At 37.3% G+C, this 23,712-nt stretch overlaps 1 protein-coding gene across 1 annotated transcript in view; it reads left to right on the top strand.

Moving 5' to 3' along the window:
- The window catches only part of ACYP2 (acylphosphatase 2), a 43,825-nt gene extending 20,374 nt beyond the window's left edge, over positions 1-23,451 (top strand). The window contains exon 4 of the mRNA XM_009957893.1: positions 23,337-23,451. Within this exon, the coding sequence (XP_009956195.1) occupies positions 23,337-23,451 (115 nt within the window). The remainder of the gene's footprint in view (positions 1-23,336) is intronic.
- Positions 23,452-23,712: the final 261 nt, after the last annotated feature.

Genomic DNA, 23,712 nt, shown 5'->3' on the forward strand with positions numbered 1-23,712 from the left:
TGGAGTTGGTGGGCGCAATGAGATGGAGTTCACTTGAGGAAGGCATAAGATGGAAATGCTGACATAAAAGCAAATGCTAGTTCTGGTTCTGTAACCAGCTCAAAGAGGAAAGAGTAAGGTGGGCAGGAGAATCAAGTATTCCTGAATTTATTTTTTTTTTTTTTTCCCTTGATTCTGTCAGTCCCCAGTAGAAAGAGCAGCTGTCTTGAGGTCAGCAGACATTGAAATCCATGAGTACTTTTGCCCTCCCTGTTCTTGCTCTACTGCAGCTTGACAGGAAACAAGTTCCTCTTGTGGCAATTCAATTTGAAGTTTTGGCTATGTTTATACCACTATAGTGGGACAAAGTGACTGTTAAACAAAGAAGTTTAAGCAATCTAGTCATATATTAAAAATACAGACAGCCTCAGTGTTTTTTTCAAAGCATGTGGATCTTGTTGGAAAGATTTGTTCAAGAAAGGTGAAAAATAAAATTCCTTTGGGGAAAGGGCTATAACTTAAGAAATTATGCAAAGAGGGCTGTTGCTCTAGCCAATAACTTCTGGTGTGTTTTAGTTGGTGAAAAGACTGTCTAGAAAGGGAGGTTAGTTTTTAGTTAATAAACTCTATAGAGAACAGCAGCAGTCTGTTTTGTGAGGCCTGTCTTCAGGCACACTGATAATATTTAATTCACTAATGACTCAGTGGTCACATCTGGATTGACTGCATTGCTAACTTAAGATTTTTTTTGTGACAATACTTAATGTTTTTTCTTAAAGCCCCAATGTTTGGTACAAAACTGTTAGGTAGGAATTGAAGTTCTGTTCTAAAGAAAGGTTTCCAGCCTTGAATAATTGCAGAGGAAGTTGGCACTGTTCAGATAATGCCAAAACCCAAAGGCAAGCAAAACCTCTGAATTTTATTTTAAAGATCTCATAAGAGTTCGTCTAGTCCCATGATTTTCTGGCATTTGATTAAGAAATCTGAACATGTGGGATTGTTACTAATCTTTAGTGAGAAGGAGATTCTAAGAGTATTATGAATAGTTTCCAGGTATTTCTTCTCTACCCTATCTGTTCAGGTTCACTGCCCATTTTGTTGTTCTAATGTCTAGTTCTAATAAAAGAAAAAGGATGGTAAAAAATTATGTTCAGATAATGCCATGATATGTTTAAGCCTTCTTTTTTTCAGACCCAGTGTAATACTAGTGACAAATAAGAAAAAGCAAGACCTGCATCCATGTTTGATAGTTGGTTCAACTGTATTGTTTTTCTGGGAAATGGTCACCCAGAGCTGTACCTGAATCTAGAGTCGGTGCCTTAAATTTCTCAGCCTCACAACATTTAAAATATAGCGTGGTGTGTGTGGCTCATGAACCAATAAAGTATGGTATGAAATATCAACTGCTTCATAATTAGAGATTCTCCACAGTGGGGATCTAATGTGGTGTTTTGGGGTGTGTTAAATTCTTTAATCCATTCAGTATTCCTTTCTTCATCTCCTGCAGTCTTTGAACTGTGCAAGTTTTTGTATCTTAGGTTATAGGGAAGTATATTTAATTTGTGGTTTGTGTTTCTCTTCCTGTAGTTGCATCAAAAATCTCTCTTGATTTATCCCATTTAAATTATGATGGTCTTTAAACTGCCTGTGTCTAGTGAAAAAATACATGTATAGGGAGTAGGGCTGCTAGACGAGGACTTTGAGTGTCAGGATTAGTGTGTGAAGGGGATAAGACAAACTCCTTTTGGTAGGAATAAGCTTTAAAAGTAACATGGTGAGCTATGAATTACATGTCTAATGTGTAAGATATGGTGAATGGAGTCAAGTAAGTATAAAGAAATTTACTCCCTAGATCTGTCAGATACTCAAGGAAAACAAAATTTAAGCTGTTGGTTCCAAAAATATGTAATTTTAATTTGTTTTCAGTATGATTCTGGAGTAATTATCTTCGGTTAGGGTTATTATTGGGCATTATTGGGCATTTCTCCAGTTAGTTTCATATTGTTGGGTTGCTAGCATGGAACAAAAACTGACAAGATACGGATTTTTTTTCCTCAGGGTCTGCTTGTTTGTGGTTTCTGAAAATCCTTAGCTTGAGGAGCCGAACTGGATATATTTGAGATTGGCAAGGTCTTTAGTATTGAGCAAATTCTTTTTAGCTTTCTCTTTAGAACTCTGTAGGGTTTAAATGGTGCCAAGAAACTATTTTCTGGTTGACTTGACATGTACAGTATAGTTACTGTCAGGAAAGTTTTACTTCTGTGTGTAGGCTTACAGCTTTCTCTTCTGTGCCCTTGCAAAAATGGCACAGTGAGCAGCTATTTGTTTTGTTTTTCCAGATGTATTTGCCATTTCCAGAGCTTATCGTGAAGTTGTTGCTCTGTTTTGACTCATTGCATAGAGGTTCCCTTGAGTCCTAAGTTTTCCTGGGTAAAAGCAAGCCTTTGGTCATATGTACAACATTAGAAACTGTCAGTTATCTGATGATTAACATATTGAGTTAATGTCAAGCTAAAGAATCATAAAAATAATTAATTTTGGCAATTAACCATCACTTGGGGCAATGGGTTATCAGAACACAACGGCACCATCAGAGCTTTTGGATTTGAGACAATCAATGGGAATTAAAAACTTAACAGTTGAGGGATAATATTGGGAAATACAGAAACTAATGGGAGAATTTTTATTTTAGATGCCTGTATGTACCGCATCTCTCCTGTTGACTGTTCTTAATACCAGTTTGGTAATAGTAGGTGATACTAAGTGCCAAATAATAGAATACTGTGTGTGGCCTGAAGTCTTCCTTGTGTGAATGTGAACAGTTACTCAAATATGTAAAACAAAATTTCTTGTCAGTATCTTTAGTTATGTCCCTGTGCATAACTGTTTCCGTGCTCCCGACTCTCTCCCTTAAGGCCTTCTCAAAGGCTTTTCAATTCCAGGATTCTGTGATTGAGGGGTAAATGAGACAGCAACGTTTGTGATCCATCTAGTGTATTCCTACACAGAGCAGAAGGATGGGGGTGGACAGGCTGTGAGCATTGCCTGTAAATACCTGGAGTGAGAATGTACATGCGGGTCCAGCTGCTGCTGTGTAATTCCACTCTTATTTAGTAGGAGGCTTGTAAACTGGTTTTGACTGAAAGTATGTATTCTGTTAAAAGCTATTTTTGACATTGACACTAAAGGGGGGCTGCCCAGACAAGGGTCATCACACCTATATTAGCCATAGGCCAATCCTGTTAGTTTCTGAAAAGCATCAAATATCTAAACATAAGGGTATGAAATGAATAGACTTGAGGAGATCTTGGCATGGAGCCAGAAGAGATATCCTAATATTGTTATAGTAAATGAATCATAACTGAGTTGGGAGTTGTAGTACAAATGCACTTCTGTTGGCTTTTTAAGGTACTAATTTTTTAGATACTGCTTTTACAAAATTACTGCAGATGAGAAGGTGCAAATAGGCCTGAAATAACTGAAGCTGCCAGGAAAATGTGTTTGGGTCCAAAATCTCTGCCAATTCTACCATGAACTTTGACACGATACTGGTGAGAATAAAAATGTGACAAACACTTTTGAGATTATGTTGCAAGAATGAAAACATCTTTGACAAAAGATACTTAACAAGCTAAATTCTATGATAATGATGTTGATACTAGGGTTCAATCTTGAATGGGATGACTGTGAAAAGCCTTTTATTTATCTGTTTTACAACACATAGACTTTGTCTTTTGTGGCTGTACACATTGTGCTAAAGAACATAATTGTCTAGAGATACTTAGACTACTCCTCATTAGTCTCTGGGCCTAAATCACAGAAATGAAGGTATTCAAGATCACTTTCAGTCATAGACTCTAAACCAAATCATGCAATCATTCTGCCTTTGTCTCTAACTTTTCTACTTCAGCTTATCAAAGGCTAGAAGAAAAACTTCTGCTTGACCAGCTAGCCTGTGTTCCTCTCCTTAGTCCTCTTGTCTTGAGTTTTTCCCGATTCTCTCATTGGCTTTTAAGAGTCATTGCTAACATCTCATTTCTTCTCTTTTAGAAGCTGCAGTTCCTCAGGCACTTGTACAGTGTGTTTGGCTCTGTAGTGATTTGAAAAAAAGCAGATTTAAAGATGCTTGTATTTGGATGATTTGGTTCTCTTGTAATTTAAACAAATACATGTATTTTACTTTAAATTCATCCTTGTTGATATGCAGTATAGGCTTTGTAGTTCAGTATTTTCACACTAGATGTCAATCTACTTGCATATGTAGTTGCTATCTATTTTTTTTTCCTTCTAGATATTTCTTTCACCAACTGCACTAGTAGAATCTTGTTTCCCATCTACTTTGCAGGGGAATCTGCCATGAGAAAAGGGATTAATTTAAATATGTCCATTTTCTTTTGGTAGCCAATGTTAAAGAATGAAGAACACTTCTTCCAGGTAAGACAGCAGTGCTGGGATTGCCAAGTGTAGTTAAAATCTCTGATTTCAAAGATTAGAGCTGGTTGACAGCTTTAATGAAAAATGAAATTTCAACAACATGGAAGCAGAAGTTGGAAAGACTTTGAAATATTTTTTTAATTGCTGAACAGCAATTTAATAAACCTATTAATACTTGTTGTTGCTAGCTGTTTCTTGGTATTTGAACATTGTAGGTATATTGTTGGCTGTGTAAAATTTCTTCTTGCAAACAAAAGTTTGAAGTTTGCAGCAAATGGAGCCTGCAGAAATGTGAGTGTGAAGCTAGAGGGAATCATAGATGTGTGCTCATGTCACCCACCTCTGTTCTCCTTATTCTATTCCTGTAGCAGGCAGTGTGTTGAGGGATATAAGATGAGCCAAATTAAACTTAGTAGGAATACTGCCATCATAACAGAGTATGAGAGGGAAACACAAGTATGAAACATTTGGAAGTCTGAAAGCATTGATTATAAATATACATACAATTAATCTTGTCTACTGTCTTGTACAGAAAAACGTATAGTTCATAAAAACACAGAAAGACTTTTTTCAGTGCGTATTTCTTAATCTCTTTCCATCTTTTCCAGTACCATTCTGTGAAGATCTTATTGAAATGAAAAGATTTTTGAATTAAGGAGGAACAGGGTGATATATGCTGTGGTGTGCTTGCAAAACACAATACAATATTAGGCTTACAGTAAGCAGACATGACAAGGCATTCAAAGTCCATTTAACATAATATTCACCTAGAAGCCAGGAGGTGCAAGTCTTAGCTCACATCTGTATTTATTTAGTATGAATGCTCTGGATGGAGGTGTCTGCAGCTTATTGAGATACTTAACTCTGGAGGAATCCTGAAATTTTTCAGTGATTAAGTAGTACTACTTTTGAAGAGGTAGGAGTATTAGGTAGAACAGAAACACTTCCAAAAAAAATCAGTTTTAATATTTTTTGTGATATTATATCCTGCTTCTGCTATCTCATCTCTTTTTTCCTGTTCTAATTCAAAAAGTCACTGGAGGAGAAAAAGGAGCTGTCTGAAATGCTTAATACTGTGTGGAAGTCAGGTCCTCAGCACCAACCGTTGTACTCTATGAACCTGCTCTTGCTGGTCTGTGCTTCTGGCTAATGTAGATGTAACGGCACTGTTTCTAGTTAGCCTCTTTGAGTGCTTCAGTGCCACTTACAAAAGCATTTTCTGCTTTGACGTTGCAGAGCCAGTAAGAGGATTGGAAAATCTTTGAGACCGGCAGCAGTACAGGTAGAAGCCTTTGCCTATCACTGTTTTTTCTACATACCTTTAGTATCTTACTGCAAGTAACTGTTAGAAGTAAATGGAGCTAATCATTGCTATGAATGCTACTGGCAGAATTCAGTGAGTTAGATTGAAGTTTCTCCTTACAGAGCAAGTAATAGTGGTTGTAACAGTATAACTCCCTTCCTCATTATGTTAACCTCTTTCATTGTGTTATAGCGCCAGTTTCATGGCAGACCTCTGCCTCTTCTGGAAAAAGCCTGACACATTTTTAGGTACCACTGAAATAGCTAATTCTAACAACTTGCATCATTTCTTATGAGAAAGGTAAATGTGGTTCAGTATGAAACTGCTGCTGACATGCTTTGTCATCTCTGCCATCCTGATCCTGGCTGGCTTCCAAAAGTCATTACCTCTTGCAGATGGCTGTGGAGGTTTTCCATGGGGAGGAGGGCCTGTCCAGTGGGCTGGAGCACTGGCTGGCATCTCTAAGGTATTGCATACTGTTGCCCTCTGCCCGAACTGCCTCTACTGATGGCAGCGTGTCCCACCTTAAAACCCAGAGTTCAAAAGCTTTTTTTTTTTTCCTAGTCAAGAAGTGTTTTAAACATCTTCTAATTAGTGTTTGTGTAAGATGAACTTGACCCTGGTTGGAAATACTCAAACAAATTATTTCTACCATGAAGTTGTCTTGTGTTGTACTCTGTCAGATTAAAGCATTCAAACAACAGTAATTCTGCCCTTAATGAGTCTTGTTATAATTTGGGTGTATTAGTAGTGGTATACCAATGTAGGTAAAATTTTTAAAGAAACATTACATTTTTTTTGCATGTCCCTACCTGTCTGGATCAGAGTGAATATTTTTATATGTCTGAATAAATTAATGAAAGTTCACATACTTTTAAGTTTAATATGCTTTATAATGCATCCTGACTATAATAGTGTTAACTACTGAATTCTTCAAAGCTCTCGGTGCTTTGTTTGGGGCAAAATAAAATACCCTATGATTTTTTTTAATTCTTGGAGAATGTTTCAGTACCTGATCATTAATATAATTATTTTGAAGATTTTTCTATTTCTTTAAAAAAAATTAAGAGATTAGAAATTCCAAACATTATTGAAGAACCAAGCTGGCCAGTGTTTCTAGTGATTTGGAGATCTGATACATATTGTTTAGACATCAGTTTAAAAAGTGAAGTAATACATTCAACATGGCAGTAAAACAGAAAAGCCAGGCAGAGCTAGTTAAACTAGATTTTCATGTAGTTTGCGTCATCTCTGGTTTGAGCAACCAGAATGTGTAGTTGCGTTTGGCTTTGTTTGCACTGGGTTTATCATTGTAGTGAGTTGTGTCTGGGCGATCGCGGCCTCTGTATGCTGGCGCGGAGAAGCCATAGAGGCAGCACTGGAAAAGAATGAGTGTGAAGGCAAGACAGGGCCTGCTGCCAAGAGACAGGCCATGCTGCTTCACGTGTTAATGTAATAAACCTCAACAGCAATTATAACGTAGCTTCTTTATGTTGCCTATTTGAAAATTTAAGGATTTTAAATATGCAGAGGCTTGAAGAATTTTACTACTTCATTATGAAGTTAATTGCAATGAAGATTGAGATGGACCTGAATTTCTTAAAGAATTCAATTAACTTTAACTTTTTAATTAATGTTTTTTTCTCACAAGGTCAGAAAATCCTTTTAGCTCACAGTGAAAGTGCTGTAAGCTTAGGGAGGATGTACGACTTTGAATAAAAAGATTCATTGAATTTGAAGTTGGCTGGATGTAATCTCAATTGGGTGGCAGCATCTATTATTATCTTGTGTTATAATGAAGAGCAATCAGAATTTCACTAAATACATCATTAACCAGAAAGTCAGATTGGATCCATATTGCAAAGAACAAACTGCAATATGTGACATGAACAGAGCAGAGTAAGTGAAAAGATGTGGAAAGATAGAGGCATATAGGTAACAGATCTCTGGCTGCATCCTTGAATAGATGTATATAGTATCCTGGTGGTATGATTTTGGGGGAGAATAACGCTGTCCAACTGATGCTGCCTTGATTGCTTTTACAATTTAGAATTACAAGGCTTAATGCTTAAAATACTCCTGAGGTGCCAGTCTGACAGCATTACAGATACCCTGAACCAGCCTTACAAGGATATAATTGAAACCAGATGTGAATGCAGGCTAGCTGGGAGAAGTGAGAAATTCATCATGGCAACATTAAGCTAAAGAAGGTATTTCTGGCAATACCTGGTACTCTGTGACTGCAACTATTGTGCAGAAATATTTTCTTGGAAAGGAACTGTTCTAGGATTTCAGTTCTAAAATATTAAAAGATTTCTTGGTGCCCTGTTCCACTTCATAGCTCAAAATACTTTTGAACTTCTTTAAAATAGAAATTGCTTTGTTTGGTGTTTTTAGGTGGTTTACGTAAGTCCTAGTTTTTGACTAGATATTCCTGGAAGGTGTATGGTAGAATGTGGTCTTCATAGTTATGCTTCATGTATTTTGTGTTATTTCATGGAGCTTAATATCAGTTGAAAAGACAACTTTACACACCGAGTCACTGTTCCAGGCGATGAGCTGAACAGGGCTGTTGCTGTTACTTTGTAGCTGACTGTTACCGGTCCTGTTAAACTTCGCTAACAGCGGCTGTGCTGAGAGCTTTCTAACCTTTGTGGTGAGCGTAGAGTCACTTGGGCCATGTTCCCTGGATGCTGCTGATAAAAATAGCTATTGAATGTATATTATTTTAACATAAATTTGTCTCAAATACCTATTAGAAGTGGTGAATGTACATGAAGTAATAATTAAATAAAAATTTGCTTTTAAAAAACATACTTTTCATCAGCTGGAATGATTTGTATCTTCTAGCCAGCACCTTTCATGCAACAGTTTCATTATCTGAAAAAAATTTTGCCATAAGGGGGGTGTTCTGTATTATGCATTCCTTAGCAAAGGTAGTCTCTTCCAGAATTCACTGAGCTGCCCTGAGTAACAGTAAATTTGGGACTTCGAATTTTCTATAAAACAGAATTTATTTCAAAAACATATCAGGAAAGAATGCAATTTGAATGTTAAGTAGTAACATCATAGAACAGAGATTTAGGTGTGCTTTATGATATTTCACACAAAAATGCCCAGTTTTAAGAGCATCTTCCTTTGGAGCAACCTACAAAGTGATTTCTGTAGAAGCACATGAGCAATTCTGTTTATATATGTCCTTATTTGAAAGTGTACATAGTTCTTTGTTTCTCTTGCTTCCATATTTGAGTGTATGGATCACAGTGAAGGCTTGTTCATCTTTACCTGTCACTTAGTCTTCCATCATATACTGGAGATGTTCTGGCTTGGATTTTACCCCTGATGTGAGACTTTACTGTGCATCCTTCATTCCTGCCATCTACAAGCTGCACAGCAACCCCGTAACCTCATCGGGAGGTTTAAGGTGGTGTACTCATTCCGCATAGACTCTTCTGCCAATGTTTGTGCGGATTGTGGTCTTTGTGAGCATAATGATGAAGATCAGAGGATGCAAATGCGGATGTATTGAAGAGTGCTGCTGCAATATGTTCTTTTGTCTTTAACTGTGCATACTTAGGCACACAATTACTGTTCATACTGGCTTGCTCTATCTTTGCCATATTTAATTCTGCTTAAAACAACTTCTTGTTTTTTCTCCGACCCTTTTGCTGATGAGTAGTTCTGTCTTCTGTCTTAAGTACCAACAGTTCAGAAGGAAATGTTCATTGTGCCAGCTGCAGCTTTGATGTGCTAGCAAGGACCTGTGATTTTTTGACTTTCAGAACTTGCTTGTGGAGCTGATGGCGGGCAACAGAAGTTAGAGTGGTGTTTGCGGTGCTCCAGTTGTGCAATAGAGTGTATGTGCAGCAAGGTAGCCTTGATTTGTGAGAGTATCAGTAATAGAGGAAAAACTGGAGGGACTAAAGGATTTTTCCACATATAAATGAATTGGAAAGCTACCCATTATTCTGAATTAAGTGCTTCTTGCATCCCCCTTAAAGTCTATGTTTGGGTCTGGTGTCCAGCCAGGTTTCTATCGGAATTGTGTGACTCTTCTATTTAAATGTAGCAACTTTGGACTGTTTATGGTTTGTGTTAAAACTACAGCCATGTAACCATTTTTGTCCCATGTGCTCATAGTAAATGTAGTTGTATTAAAACTATACATAGAGATCAAGGCCTGAATTGTTTATGCATATAGCTTTCTGTTCTGGTAATTTATTCTCCTTAGGGTTCTCCTTGTTACTTCCTACCTCCTGTATTTTTTTTCCTTAATCTTGTAAGTTGGTAAGTTGGTGTTGTGTACATGTTTAGGTAAAAGAAGTTTTTATTATCCTCTGCCAAGTGCCCTCTTGTTTCAGGGTTTTGTCTGTTTCCTAGCTGGCATTTGCTGGTCATACCAGTGGTGTATCAACTGTATATCTGGGATTTTGTTAGGAAACTTCTTGTGAAAGGCAAGAAACTATTAGCCCTTTATCCAGTTCTTGGATGCCATCCAACCTTTTGGATACATCAGTGCTGTGGGTTTTGGAGGGAATCTGCTCTAGCAATTTAGAGTGATCTTTGTCTTCAGACACAGTAAAGGAACAGTAGGTAGGCCTAGCCCTGTAATTCAGGCTTGAATGTATGGAGAGGAGTCTAAGGGTTCTTTTCTCAACCATCAATTACAATTTGAGTAGTTGGGCTGGGTTTTTTTGGCTTTGTTTTTATCATTTTACTGCTGCTGTAAGAGCAAGGCAAAGCAGTAGATATTAATATTTAATTAAATATTCTGAATCTTGCTTGTAATCATGTTGCTTTTAGTCTGGATTAAAAAGGATGTTGTCTCTTCAAGTTCATACTGGATTTCTTTTCTAGGAAGCTAAATCCACATTTCCTAAACTAATATTCTTAATCCTAGAGATAGTTACATTGAGATATGCTTGCCAGTTGTTTGGGTATATTTGTAATTGATCAAGCTCTTGGGTTAAAGTCTTACAAGTGAATATTCTGAATAAGAAGTGGGTGGTCAGCTTTCATAGACCTTCACTGAACTGATTCTTAACATACTTTGAAGATGAAGCACTGTTAACAGCTCAAATAAGAAATGGACCCTTCACTATTTATGAACTTTGGGGCTTTATCTTCCAGTTTTGGAAAGCTGGTAAAAGTGAAAAATGTTCAACAAATAAAACAAAAATGGGGTGGAGATAATAATTTTAAAGCCGAAATGTGGACTCTGGTCTATTTGGGGGAATAAAAACTTAGGAAAATTTGGTAGTATTTTTCTACACACTGTATCAGAATATATGTATAAATAAGCAAAATTGCATAAAGGTGTAAAGGTTGTTTCTATCATTAAAACAAAGGAGAATGAATGAATGGAAGGGTTTTTGCCATAGTAGTAAAAGATCTGTCAATACTTGAATTATGAACTCTTGTTTCCATTATTTAAGTAAAACAAAAAATACATAGCAAAACTGTAACATCCTGTATTAAGTTTAAAGCCAAAATGGATGTACTGTTTTAGTTAAACAAAAATAATTTTTGCTGCTTTATATTGTAAGAGAAAAAGTTGTTCTCTAAGAGGAAATAAGTTTTTTGCTTGCAGGCACCTTCATAATAAATTTTAGTCTTATGCTGTATTTGTCATGTAACAAGGGAATGCAAGAGAAGTTAAGCGTGAGAGCTCTTAACTTGCAATACAGTGTTGTTGCTTTATTGTTGTTACACAGTATATGCAGAGGATTTCATAGCTGAGCAGGAGAGTTAGACATGTGTTTTACATCATTTTGATGAAAGTTCTGTGGCTGAATTTCCTGCGTGGCAATGAAAACTGTCAACTGTGGACTGGGTTGTTTATGGCATTATATATGTTTAATTCTGAGTCAGCATTACAAGTACTCACTGCCTGATGAATTGACAGAAGTCCTTGATGACTGGATTTTGGCATCTGATGACTTTTGAGTACCAGGATTTCCAGTCTCCTGGAGTTGTTTGGAGTTCCTAAAGAATTTAGCATGTGGTTTGGTATGTGTGTCTGAGAGGAAATGTGCTCTGGTGATTAAGATAGCATTGGTATTCAAGAGTTTGAGGTATGTTTTGTCTGATTCTGATCTTTGAAAATGCAGGTCTTATGAATTGGAAACCTACATATATCTGAGAATATATTCTATCTAGTAGTGTCACAGTAAGGATCTAGCTCTATATATTCCTGTCTATGCTGTGTATAGTGCAGGTTTTGCCCCATGTAGATGTATCTATCCCTCTACACAGTACTAGCAGTTGTGTTACTTCAGACATCTTCATGTGTGTTTTCTAATGAAAGTTCTTGTAGAATGCTAAGCTTCTAATTTCTCCAAATACAGGGTAACTATTCAGTATGATGTCAGAAATAGAACTTCTACTGTGCGCTTGTATTTCTGTAACATACTGAATGAAATCGCAGTCATGCCTGCTTGTTGGAGGTATTAAGAATGACATACTAGTTCTGTGTCCTTGAGAGGACTTCACTGATTTCTGCAGGGTCAGCATTTCACACAATTGGCTCTCCTGTGGAGAGTGCTCTGGTGTGGCCATCTCTTCACTGAAAGCAGCATTGCTTCAGAAAGGAGTGGCAAGTAGTAAAAAGACAAATGAGAGTGTGTTATGTTATCTAGGACAGGTGGAGAGGGAGAGGACTTTTATAGATGTGAAGTTATTGCTAAGCTACATATTAAGGAAAGGAAGGGTGTATTGGTGGTGGGGATGCAACCTGTAGGGTTAGGACAAATGGTGACATTGACTAGGTTTGTCTAAGACTTACTTAATTGTAATTCATCCTGCTTATGTGTGCCTGTCCAGCCAGGGTTCAGTTATACCATCACAAACCACATTTTTCATAGAACCACTGCTTTGTTCAGTGTCCAGGGAAAGCTTCTGAGGAGGCAATAGGCTTTGTATAGTAAAAGGACTTGTAGCTTCTGGTCATGCCTTCTGTTTTCACCAGCCTTATCAGTGAATAAGACAAGAAGAAAAGAAGGGTGATAACTAAGACCATTAAACACTGCTCTGAAAGGTGGGTATTTCTTTTCTTTTGCTATAGATTTCCACCATGGTGCCAGTCAAGTGATTTAGATTAGGCTTTTCTTAAGTGATTTGGTTGTGTTTTTTTCTTTTACTGGTACCCAGTTTGAGACCCTGGAATGTGACTTGCAGAAGTCATGTGCACTGAGCATCTTCCTGATCTCAGTTACATCTGTTTGGTGGTGAAATTTGTCATATAATAATAAATATTCTTAAAAATCAGGCCTTGCTTATCTCAGAATGGGTGTGCAAATTCCTGAAGGCTTTTAGTGTCTTTATTTGGAGCCAAATCTGTGGTCTAGCTGTCCTTTTTGTCTGATGTATACTAAATCCTGAATTTCATTGCAGCTGTTTTAATGTAAAGTTCATATTTAACAGATATGATTTATATAGTGCTTGGACTATTTTTTTTCTGGATAACAAGGAAGCTAGAGCATACTCTTGTTTTTGTAAAGTGCATGATGACATGAACTGTTCTGACATTAATTTTGTGAAATTACTATTTTAGAACAGCTCCCTCTAATCATACACTGCTAATGTTTGTAAGTGAGCATAGCTCTTCCTCCTATATTAGTTTTGTTGTTTTGCTTCGAAGGTCTTGATGTTGCAAAGGAAAAAGGGAAAACATCTTTTATTCTCTAAGCACTTAGAAATAGCCAAACAGACCTTCATGAGCAAATTTGAAGAGCATGAGTGTGCCCTTTGAGAGGTTTTATTCTAGGAAACCTGCCTGTCTTCAGTGCCAGCATTTCAACTCTCTGCCTTTGGGAATCTTTGTCACTGGAAGCACCAAGTAACTCAAAGTTGATTTTGAAATTATTTCTTTGAGCTGCTCTAAAGAGCTAATTTAGTAATTTCTTCACTTTAAGTAGTAACATTGGGCCGTAGTCCTGAATCCCTTCATGTGCATGTTAGCACAGTGGAGTCAGGAATGTTATATTTAAGAAGGAAAGAGCCAAAACCTGCACATAGGTGATCACCACAGCATGGCAATCGCAGGAAACACTGAGTCAGTATAGACATAATGCAGCTGAGCACCTGTGACCATACCAGTGTATTATCCTAGTTCTGTGAATTCTGTTGGAAAGCCCTTTCTGTGGGCTGCATACAAGCTTTGTAATGGATTTTGCTTCAAAGTGGTGAGTCATGACTAGCCTAGTAGCACTCACTGCTTGTCCTTTCTTGAATTAATGAGGCATTGGCAATTAGCTACAAAACCTAGGTTTGTCAAGCTTAATATTAATGAAATATTTGTACATAACAAACTTCAGTCAAATTAGCTGCTAGTGAAATGACTGGTTTTCTAGGATTTTTTTATAGTTCTTAATTCATTGCAAAACCTACATAGCCCCTGCAGCAGTCTACAGTGTGAAAGTGGTCAGAAACAGATCTTGTTCTAACTGTCCAGGCAGAATAAAATCTCGAAAAAGGGGGAAGGGAAAGAAAGAAATGGCATAAATTACAGAAAACTAATGAGATGTTTGATACTTTTTGACAGCCCCTGAAGCTTGAAGGAAAGATGAAAAATGGGAAGATTTATAATTTAGGAACATATTTATACTTTGCCAGTAATTCTGTTCTTACCAAGCACTTCACAAGATATCACAACCTGTTGTATATTAAGAAATTACAACACATTGCTCTTACTCTGCTGTTAAAATATACCTTTGAGAGACAGCAGTTAGGTGGCAAAGTGGCATTGCCTGAGCAGTGCTCTTGAAAATATAATAGTTATTATACTCAGTTATATACATATAAAAGCAGAGCTGATTTTACTTTACTCTGTTTATTTGAAAAGTGCTTGGTGTTTCATTGTTAAAGCATATATTTTTAGCTCATTGCCCATAGTTCTTCTGAAAATGTTTTTAAACAATTAAAACCAAACAAGTTCATTTGGACTAGAAAATGTTAAAGAGAAACTCAGATTTATCTAGGTGTTATCCATGTCAAAAATATATGAAATTATCCTAAAAAAGGGATCAATGTTTTCTAAAATGGAAGTTCTTTGCAGTGGAGAATATTGCCCAGCTCTCACTGCACATGTAATGAATTAGAGAAGTGTTTCCTGGGCCTGTTAATGTTTTGACCCAAACCCTTTTTTCCAGATTTGCCTCCTGATGCACATTTCTGCTCTGGCAGCTTACATCACATGGAGCATAAGCAACAAAATCAAAATTTTTGTTGTGCGGGACAAGATGCTTGTAAATAGTTAACAGTGCCTATTTGGAAGAAATACTTGAAAATATATGGGCTGATCATCTTGCAAGGAAGGTTTCCTTGGGTTTTAGATGTTTATTTCTTGTAATTAGTCATAGGTCTTTATTTAAATTTTGTAAAACCAAGGTCAAGTCTATCTCATTGTCCTCATTAGAAGCGTTACTGTTGACTTGAGTAGAAATTAGATGCTGTCTTCAGTAGAATTCTGCTTTTATTCTGGTTTTTGAAGTCTGAATCTCTCAATAACAAAAAAAGTACTGCTAAAGTGCAGATTCTGAGTCAGCAGGAAGATGTCCAAAACTAATGGAAAGCTTCGGAGGAAAGAGCAAGCCCATTATCCTCATAATAGTAATAAAAAAATGTAATTGGTGAATCTGCTGGTTCGCTTTCTGTAAGTGGTAACTTTAAGTAGCATGTACCATAGTTGCCTTGAGAAGGTAATAGTTTAGGATTTCCAGTCTGAGCTTATTTTTGTAGGAAAAAAGATTGTTATTTTGAAATAAATATTTCTTGATTCCTTTTATCACTGTTGCGAACGAACAGGAACATCTTTTTTTTTAAAGAAATAGTCTGAAAATCAGATTTAATAAAAATATGGTGTATTACAGCACAGGAACCACTGAATAGCAAAGCACATGTATCAGATCTTATTTCAATAAATATTAAAAGCCTAGTTTAAAATAACAATTTTTTTTCCCAAAGAAGCATTGAACCAAAATATGTGTTCATGCTCTGATAGCTTCCTTAAATAGCTTGGAGCTTTGATGTTAAGTGTGTTTATTTCTACGTAAGTATATTAATAATGACAGTTTATAGACCACAGGAATGGACTTTGCCATAGGCGTGCTTGCAGCACTGTTGCAGCTTACATGAATAAGTCTTTTTTTTTTTTCCTATTGAGCTTTTTGTGATATTAATAAAAGTATAAAGCCTAACAAGTAGAGATATTACAAAGCTGATTTGAATAACGTAGATATAGGAAAGCAAGTAGCCTATGGTTGAGAGTTATTTTTGGTTCTCTCCTGTTCAAGTTCTCAGCTGATCACATAAATTATATATATGTATCCAAGGTGCTTCCTATTGGAGTTAGTTTGGGATCATAAGTTGAAAGGCTTCTTTAGATGATGTATTTAATACCTACTTGCAGAGATAGCCTGTGTTATCTTATGGACTTAAACCCAAAGTGCCCACAAGTGGAATGATAAATTTATGGGGTTTATAAAGCCAGCAGAGAAAAACAGTCTTTATATTAGGGCTTTCAAGAATGGGATTTTTAAGGTATACGAAGTCATAAGAAAAACATAATAAAATAATATGTTAAAGAATGAAAATAATTTTCTTACTGTAAATGAAATACAACTCTTTGGGATGTGACAACGTGGAAGATGTAGCCACTTCCAAAAGGTCCGTCTGCCCTTCCATAAGGGAGGGCATGCCAGAAGCTTGGCGCATCTTATTTTTGTGCCTGTCTGTCTGGAGACTTACCTCAAGGCAGAGGAGACAGGCTCATCTCTGGGGAGTATGTAACTGTCTTTAAATACAAGATCTATTTCTGTTATTTAGGAAACAAATACACATCAACAAATCCCAGTTCTTGGTAACAAATGTAGGCAATTGCAAAGGGGGGTTTATTTTCAGAGAATATTACATACACAACTTGTATACTAGGGCTGCAGTGTTACCTTCATGTAAACATACAATGCTGGGTTCACCTCGGGAGCATGTTCTGGTGTGCTGGAAACCACAAATAGCTCTTGTTGAATAAAGAATGTAACAGCTGTAACATACCCTTATGTTAATCTTTTGCTTCCTCCTTATTATAACTATATTTAATGTAAAAAAAAAAAAGGCATTATGAAAGTAAGTCTTGACAAAGCCCAAATTTTCTCATTGTGTAAAATTTAAGACGACTATTAGCTAGTATAATCTACTTGGTGTTTTTTTGAACAGTTGTGCTCTCTAACATTATTAAAACATCTTCCTGTTCTTTTAATTCATATATTAAAATTACCACTATTTTGTATCACAGTTGCTTTAAAAAAGCTCCTTAGAGTTGCAGGTTAAAAAGATGGGTGCAACTGCCTCCTTTGAAAGTGTGCAATTTAAATTACCAAATTAAATCACATAGTCTGAAGTCAGTGGAAAAAATGGAGCTGAGCTAGCTGAATGCTTAAGAATTTCAAAAACACTTTTGCGAGCTATAGATAAAAATGAAATTCTCAGTTTTTACATAATTTTGTGTCAACAGCATGCACTTCTATAGGGGCTAGATGCCATATGTGTTGCAGTTATCCCCACATATGTTAATCAGTTGGCCTAATAGTGAGAAGAAAATGTATGGGGAATGCCAACATATCTGAACTGAGTATTTCAGCTTAAAATGGTTTTGGCTGAGATTTTTGGGACAATCTGAGGGGCACGCAGGTGTTTTGTGCATATGAAAGCAATCATATGTGCACTTTAGTATGAAGAACAGCTGGACAACTGACTACCTAATCTGTGCTCATGTGTGGATGCTTACATAAGGTACCTTGATGGAAACAGTCACTCCTGCATTGTTTTGAAGTGAGCTAACCTGAAGTATTCAAAGTGGTACTTAGAGAAAGGTAAACTTGTGCATAGTCACTGCAACACTGGAAATGTGAATTATTCTTGCTCAAACTTGCTCAGTGCTCTGTAACGTAACGCTTTAAAAATGGTGATGCTTCCCTTTTAAGATCTTTTTTTAAAATTGGAAGGGACAGTTTGCAACTTCTCGGTGAGTTGTCTTGGTTTTCAGTCTTCTAGCTATCCTAAGTACTTGTAAAGTAAGGGAGACTTTTGAGGAAAATAGCAAGAATCCCAGTGGTGCTCAAAGGAATTCACTGTGCTTTGGTCTGGCATTATTTTTAGTTCTTGCATAATAAATCAATCTGTATTTTTCTGTGTAAATGTATTTTCTGAGAATTAGAGGATACAGGAAGTGTGGTATTGTGGGGGCTTGTCCTCAGGTGGCTTTTATGTCTGTTTCCCTTGATGCACCTGATTACCAATGAACAGAAAAGTGTTGTCTGTCAGATTCTTGGTAGAATTTGTCATCTGCAGTTTTCTGTCTTATTTGGATGCTTTCCTGGACTGTGGATGCATGTTGGTTTGATATGAATTCACCAACTGGGTGGCTGTAACTGGGCTCCCTTTAATGTAGTGGCTGTTTGATTTTTACCAGGCTGTATAATGAAATGGATTTGAAGTTAAACTGAATTGGTCAAAGTGGGGTGATTCATTATGGCCTTTCAATAGGGTTGCTTTGAAATGGCTGAGGTAAGGGTTTAATTAACATTTTTGGATATAAAATTGATGGTCAGAGGCAATAGTACTTTACTCTTTGTTCAACTCTCTAATACAGCCATTTGTTTTAAACACAGTTTGTGTGGGTGATGGGTGTTAATCAGTTTCCAAGCATTAGAACTCCCTTTTCTTCTCCAGAAGCCTGAATTGGTACACGTACCAGCAACAGTTCCTCCTCGTTTAAGCTTCCTGTGGACTTAGATTTCATAGATGTGGAATGAGAAATAGCTTTCAATTGCATTCTGTGCAGTGGAATGAGGTTAGCCAAAATTCCTAGTCTGCCTGGTGAGCCAAGTTGTACCCTGTAGAGGCAGACATTACAAGGAAAAAATACAATAGGCTTTTTTTGCTGTTACTGGCTTTCTGGTATGTTTACTGCTTTGGGAAGATAGGATACAAGCTTAACAGGAAATTGTCCTTTGTCTTGGGCTTTTTGTACGGCAGTGTGAACATAAAAGCTGTTTTGAGTTACTGAATGGATGAATTTGGTTTTACTTTTCATTTACTACTTTACTTTTCCTTGTTGGAACAAATTTCTGCAACATTGCTTATTTTTTTTCTGATAAGATCTGTGAGAGAAGCCAAATGTGACTTGCCTACCATGGTTTAAACAAAAAGGTATTCTGATGAATTTTTAATAAAATACACTTCTTACGATCCCATGTCAAGTAAATTACTAAATTCTACTTTAATTTTACCAAAGTTATTAATAGGAAAATGCACAAAAGGTTTTTGTGTTATATACAAGGAAAAAAAACTTCAGACTTGGTTTCATTCATTCTGGGATAATTCCTCCTGTTTGAGATGAAGACATTTAACATAAATCAGGTATGAAAAACTAAGTAAATTTGAGGTACACAGTCAAATTTTGTGCTAATGCAAACTAGTAATGATCATTTTTACATTAAAAAAAAATCTTGCCAATAACATACACAATGTGATGAACATTAACATACAAGTCATTTTTCTCAGGCTTATAGAAATGCAACACGAAGATTTATGTGAAGCTTATTCAGTATTATGCCACACAGTATCTTTATTATATTGGATTCTGCTAATGTGCCCTTGCTGTTGACATCACTTTCAATAGTACCTCAAAGAAAAGCTCGTCGTGTGTTCTCTAGAGAAACGCTGGCCTTGAGTGCTGCAGGGTTTGACAGAAAAGGAAGAAATATTAACAAATTCACAACGTTCATCTGACTGCTGTATTTAAAAATACAAAGTCAAGCACTAGTTTTGATTAAGTATCTTTCTCCCCTTTCTAAAACAGTTCCAGAAATTCTGTTAAATATCCAGTGGGCCAAGAAGCTCCTGTTGTCAGGGTGCCCAGAGCAGCTAGCGAACAGGCAGCAGCAGTGCAGTCTTCCCCACGCCCACAGGCTCCAGCTCTATTCTGGGGCACTGTGCCTACGCCTGAGCAGGTTGCTTCATTTCTAGCCCACCCACTTCTTGGCCTGTATCCTTAGACTACTGCTGGCTTTCTCTTTTTCATTTTAATCCTCTGAAGTAACCTGTCACTTCGCTTTGGTTTGGTGGGCTGGGGTGGGGTCATCACTGATGCGCTGGAACTCCCCTCCCTTGCGCTTTGCCTTGTGCTCCCTTTCCTGCTTCCCCCTTCCTTTTGCAGGTTGTATACGCGAACGGCAGGGACACCCAATTAAATGCAGACGCTGGATCCTGACCTAGCGACGACAGCTGCCAGCCGTGGTTCGGGTGGTGTACCAGCCAGCAGGCATAACAGTTTAAAAAACACCCGTTTAAAACCCGCTCCGCCCTTTTCCGGGGGGATGCGACACTTGCGTGGCGACCCAGAGGCCCCTTGAGCACAGCTCTAGAGGCAGCTGGATTTTGGGTCATACGGCTTCAGCTTTTTACCCTAAGCTAGAGCCTTGTTTTGAGAGAAAAAAAAATTACAAGGAGCAGAGGATGAAAGCCAGTGGGAGCAGGTTGACTGTACATGTTGCTTGAGTCCTCTTGACTTTGTCCTGCACCAAAATATTAGTAGTTCTTCCCAGGATTCTCTATAGGATCCCTCATGTATTTTCTTCAGAACCTGTGGGGTTTTTTCGCTTACTAAGGCATTGATTGCTTTTGCTACAGTTAAAATGCTAAATGTGTTTTTTTCCAGGCCACACTGTGATTCAAATCATGTCAAACAAAACTATTTTCAAACACTTGTTACCAAGGTTTTTATCCTTCCTGCAACCCTGCAACTTTTTCACAACACTAAACCCTATGAATTTTGTTTCTGGATTCCTATTTTACTGTTAGACTCTGACAGCAGGAGCAGAGGTGTAGGGACAATGAAATGGCTCCTACAGTAGGCAGTGAGATTTCTTTACTATACAGACTACTGGAGGCTTTACCTAGATGTGAATTTCAGGTTTATGAAAACAAAGGTTTTAAATAATATGTTCCAACCCCTATGATTGTAGAGAAAATCTTGAAAACCATGGCTAAAGTTCTTCCCAAAAGCTCAGAAACCAGGCAGCGATGAAAAAGAATTCCATGTTTCTTCTACAAACATTTAAATATCAGGATTTATGAAAACTTGACAGTACTGTTTCAGAATACAACAACATTTTGGAGGTATTTTATAAATATTTGCAATCCTAGTCTATACGCTGTTACAGATGTAAATACAATCTTCAAAAAGCAACATTCTCTCCAGTATTTCATCCCAAACAAAGGGAAATAAAGTGTAAACAAACCAGTGCCTTTGTTTTTCTCCCTCTCTAAATAATATCACATGTTTCTGTTGTTCCACTGTAAGTGACACTGTGGTTAAGGTGAAGAGGAACATACATATTCCCAAACTGGGCCTAGCTCACTGAGTATTAATGCTGTAGATCATTTTCAGGTCCATTTCTAGCACTCTAGACTGTAAATTACTCCAGTCTCAGGATAAAATAGTTTGGCTTTTTGTGTACAATAGATGAACTATTGCAGAAGCATCTTAGATATATCAATGGTTCAATCCAGTCTAGTACAGGGAAATAAATGTGTTGTTCATTTATGTGCTTATTTGGCATGTCTGCTGTGTAAAGGTGCAGAAAGGCCTGTTTCTTCCTGCATCTGAGTTACTTTTTCCTTATTAAAGTAGCAAAATATTTCAGAGGATAATGCCACCCAAGCCATTTATTTTAGAGAAATCTCTTTTATAGCATAGCTTTCAGTTTGAAAAAAATGAATGTTATTCAGGGAACACATAAAGTTACTCTACTCCCTGTAGTATTCAAAGCATGGTGTTCTTTAGGGCTATGCTGGTGTTATATGGTGTTACAGAGTCAAAGCTCCTTAAATAACATTTCCAGAGAACTCTCCAGATTTGACATGTTGAGGTTTCATCCTGACAAGTTAACAGGTAGGCATGTGTGCTTCAGCTTGCAAGGAAGATGCCTGCTTGGAATACTGTACCCAGGCTAAAGGAATGTCCTCGTTTGATTCAGCTGTACCCCATGTGAGTGAGGTGGAGGCTCTTTCTCACTCCTGAAGAGAAGTGGGTAGCAGCAGTGAATTTTAAAATGGATGCTATAAATGGCAAACTAAAACTCCAAATGCCAGGAATTGTAGCTAATCTCTTGCACACATTGGTAATCTGAAATTCATGGCGCATGTGAAAGAATCAAGAAGGCTGAGTGAAGCAAGAGGAGGATACAGAACCTTTTCTTCACTTGGGTCTGTGATCTGGATACTAGAAGTTGAAAACATTTAAAAAATACTGCCCTTACCAAAGATACTGGAGATGGCATTTTCTGCTTTGTAGATAAATGAGGAAAAAAATGTAACCGTGTTTGCTAGCAGCAGTACACTGTTTTCCTGCTTTCTTAGCTTGTAAAAATGTTCTGCTTTGTGGTGTTCAGTGAATGGGCTGTCACTGGATGAGCAAAGTGAGGGAAGATCAATGAAGAAAGTCCTATTGCAAAGTGTTAGCATCTCAATGAACTGAGACCTTATAGTCATGCAAATCCCAGGTAGGGAGCAATTCTGTAACACTTCCTTCTCTACCTTCTTCGTTAAATAGGGAATAAAATACATGCATCCTGTTAAAGAGTCCCATGGAGCTCGATTGGATTTTCATAATTTGTGCTTTATCCTTACTCATGTGACTATACAGAGCTGACAATGAGTAGTTTGCTCTGTGCAAAGTCTGCAGAGTTATTTTCTTCATGCAGTGGAACTTGGGAATTGGAAGCAGCCAGGGATGAATTTTGGTCTTATGTACAGTTGAGAAGGCTGGGAAAGGAATATATTTCTTCTGGTTTTGTCCAGGGCAAGCTCACCTTTAAAATGAAAAGAAAAAAAAAGGAAATAGTCTGTTCACTTGCGGATATTGCATTAATCTTCTAAAAATAGTAGAGATTAATATTTTTTAAGTAATTCAGTATTTCAAATACACCTTCTCTTTTCTCACTGAAGGACACCCAACTGTATTAGAGACTTTTCTGCTAAACAAGCAAGGGGCTTTTCAGATTTTTCATAGTATGGAGCAAGATGGTCTGGTCTGTTACTAGGCTTTTTTCCTTTTGTTGAAATACCTGGTCTGCCTTCAGGGCTCCAGTGCAGGGAGGAAACTTGGGTTTTCCTGTTTCGCTCATGCACTCCTATTCTTGTGTTATACTCTTTACTGGAAAGGCTTCAACTAAAACAGCATGAAGCAAAGGACAAGAGGTGTGAAGATGTGTAAACATCTGACATATTTATTAATTTTAATTGCTGTATACTACTAAATCAAGGCTTGTCACACTTTGAACATGGGTATGATACTTGGGTATCTCATGTTCATGTAAAAGGGAAGAATAAAATGAAAGAGAAATGGGTGTGGGCTACGTGGAGAGGTGGCAATGCAGGGACCGTAGGGTCAGGCCACTGCTCAGGCAGCCTCCAGCACAGCAGTCTGCTCCTGCGGGTCCCATACCTGGTTTGTGTTTCCTAGGTAGTCTTTCCATATAGAGCCTTTTAAAGGAGAAAGGGAGGGGAAACAGAACTAAACATTCTTTATATGCTAACCCTTGCTTATTTTTTCTTGCAGGAAATCTTGGCTGAGTAAAGTTGGAAGCCCAAGTTCTCGCATAGATCGAACAAGTTTTTCCAATGAAAAGGAGATTTCCAAGCTTGACTTCTCAGGATTTAGCACTAGATACTAATAGAAGAAAACATTGCTAAGCATGAAACTATGATGTTTCTGCTGCATGATACTTTCTGTGCCTCCATAAAATGTCGTGAAAGCATTTGGATGCTTTTTATACTAGAGATAAATATAAATGGTCCTGTTCATGTGAAGTAAGAATTCTTAGTTGCAGAATTAGACTTCTTACACCTTGAATGTCAATATCTAGTATCTAAAATGCCAATATCTAATTTATTACATCTTGAAAGCTAGGTAAATGATTGTGTCAGTGATTATT

Source organism: Leptosomus discolor, chromosome 2 (genome assembly GCF_034619465.1).
Source record: "Leptosomus discolor isolate bLepDis1 chromosome 2, bLepDis1.hap2, whole genome shotgun sequence".
Taxonomy (NCBI): domain Eukaryota; kingdom Metazoa; phylum Chordata; class Aves; order Leptosomiformes; family Leptosomidae; genus Leptosomus; species Leptosomus discolor.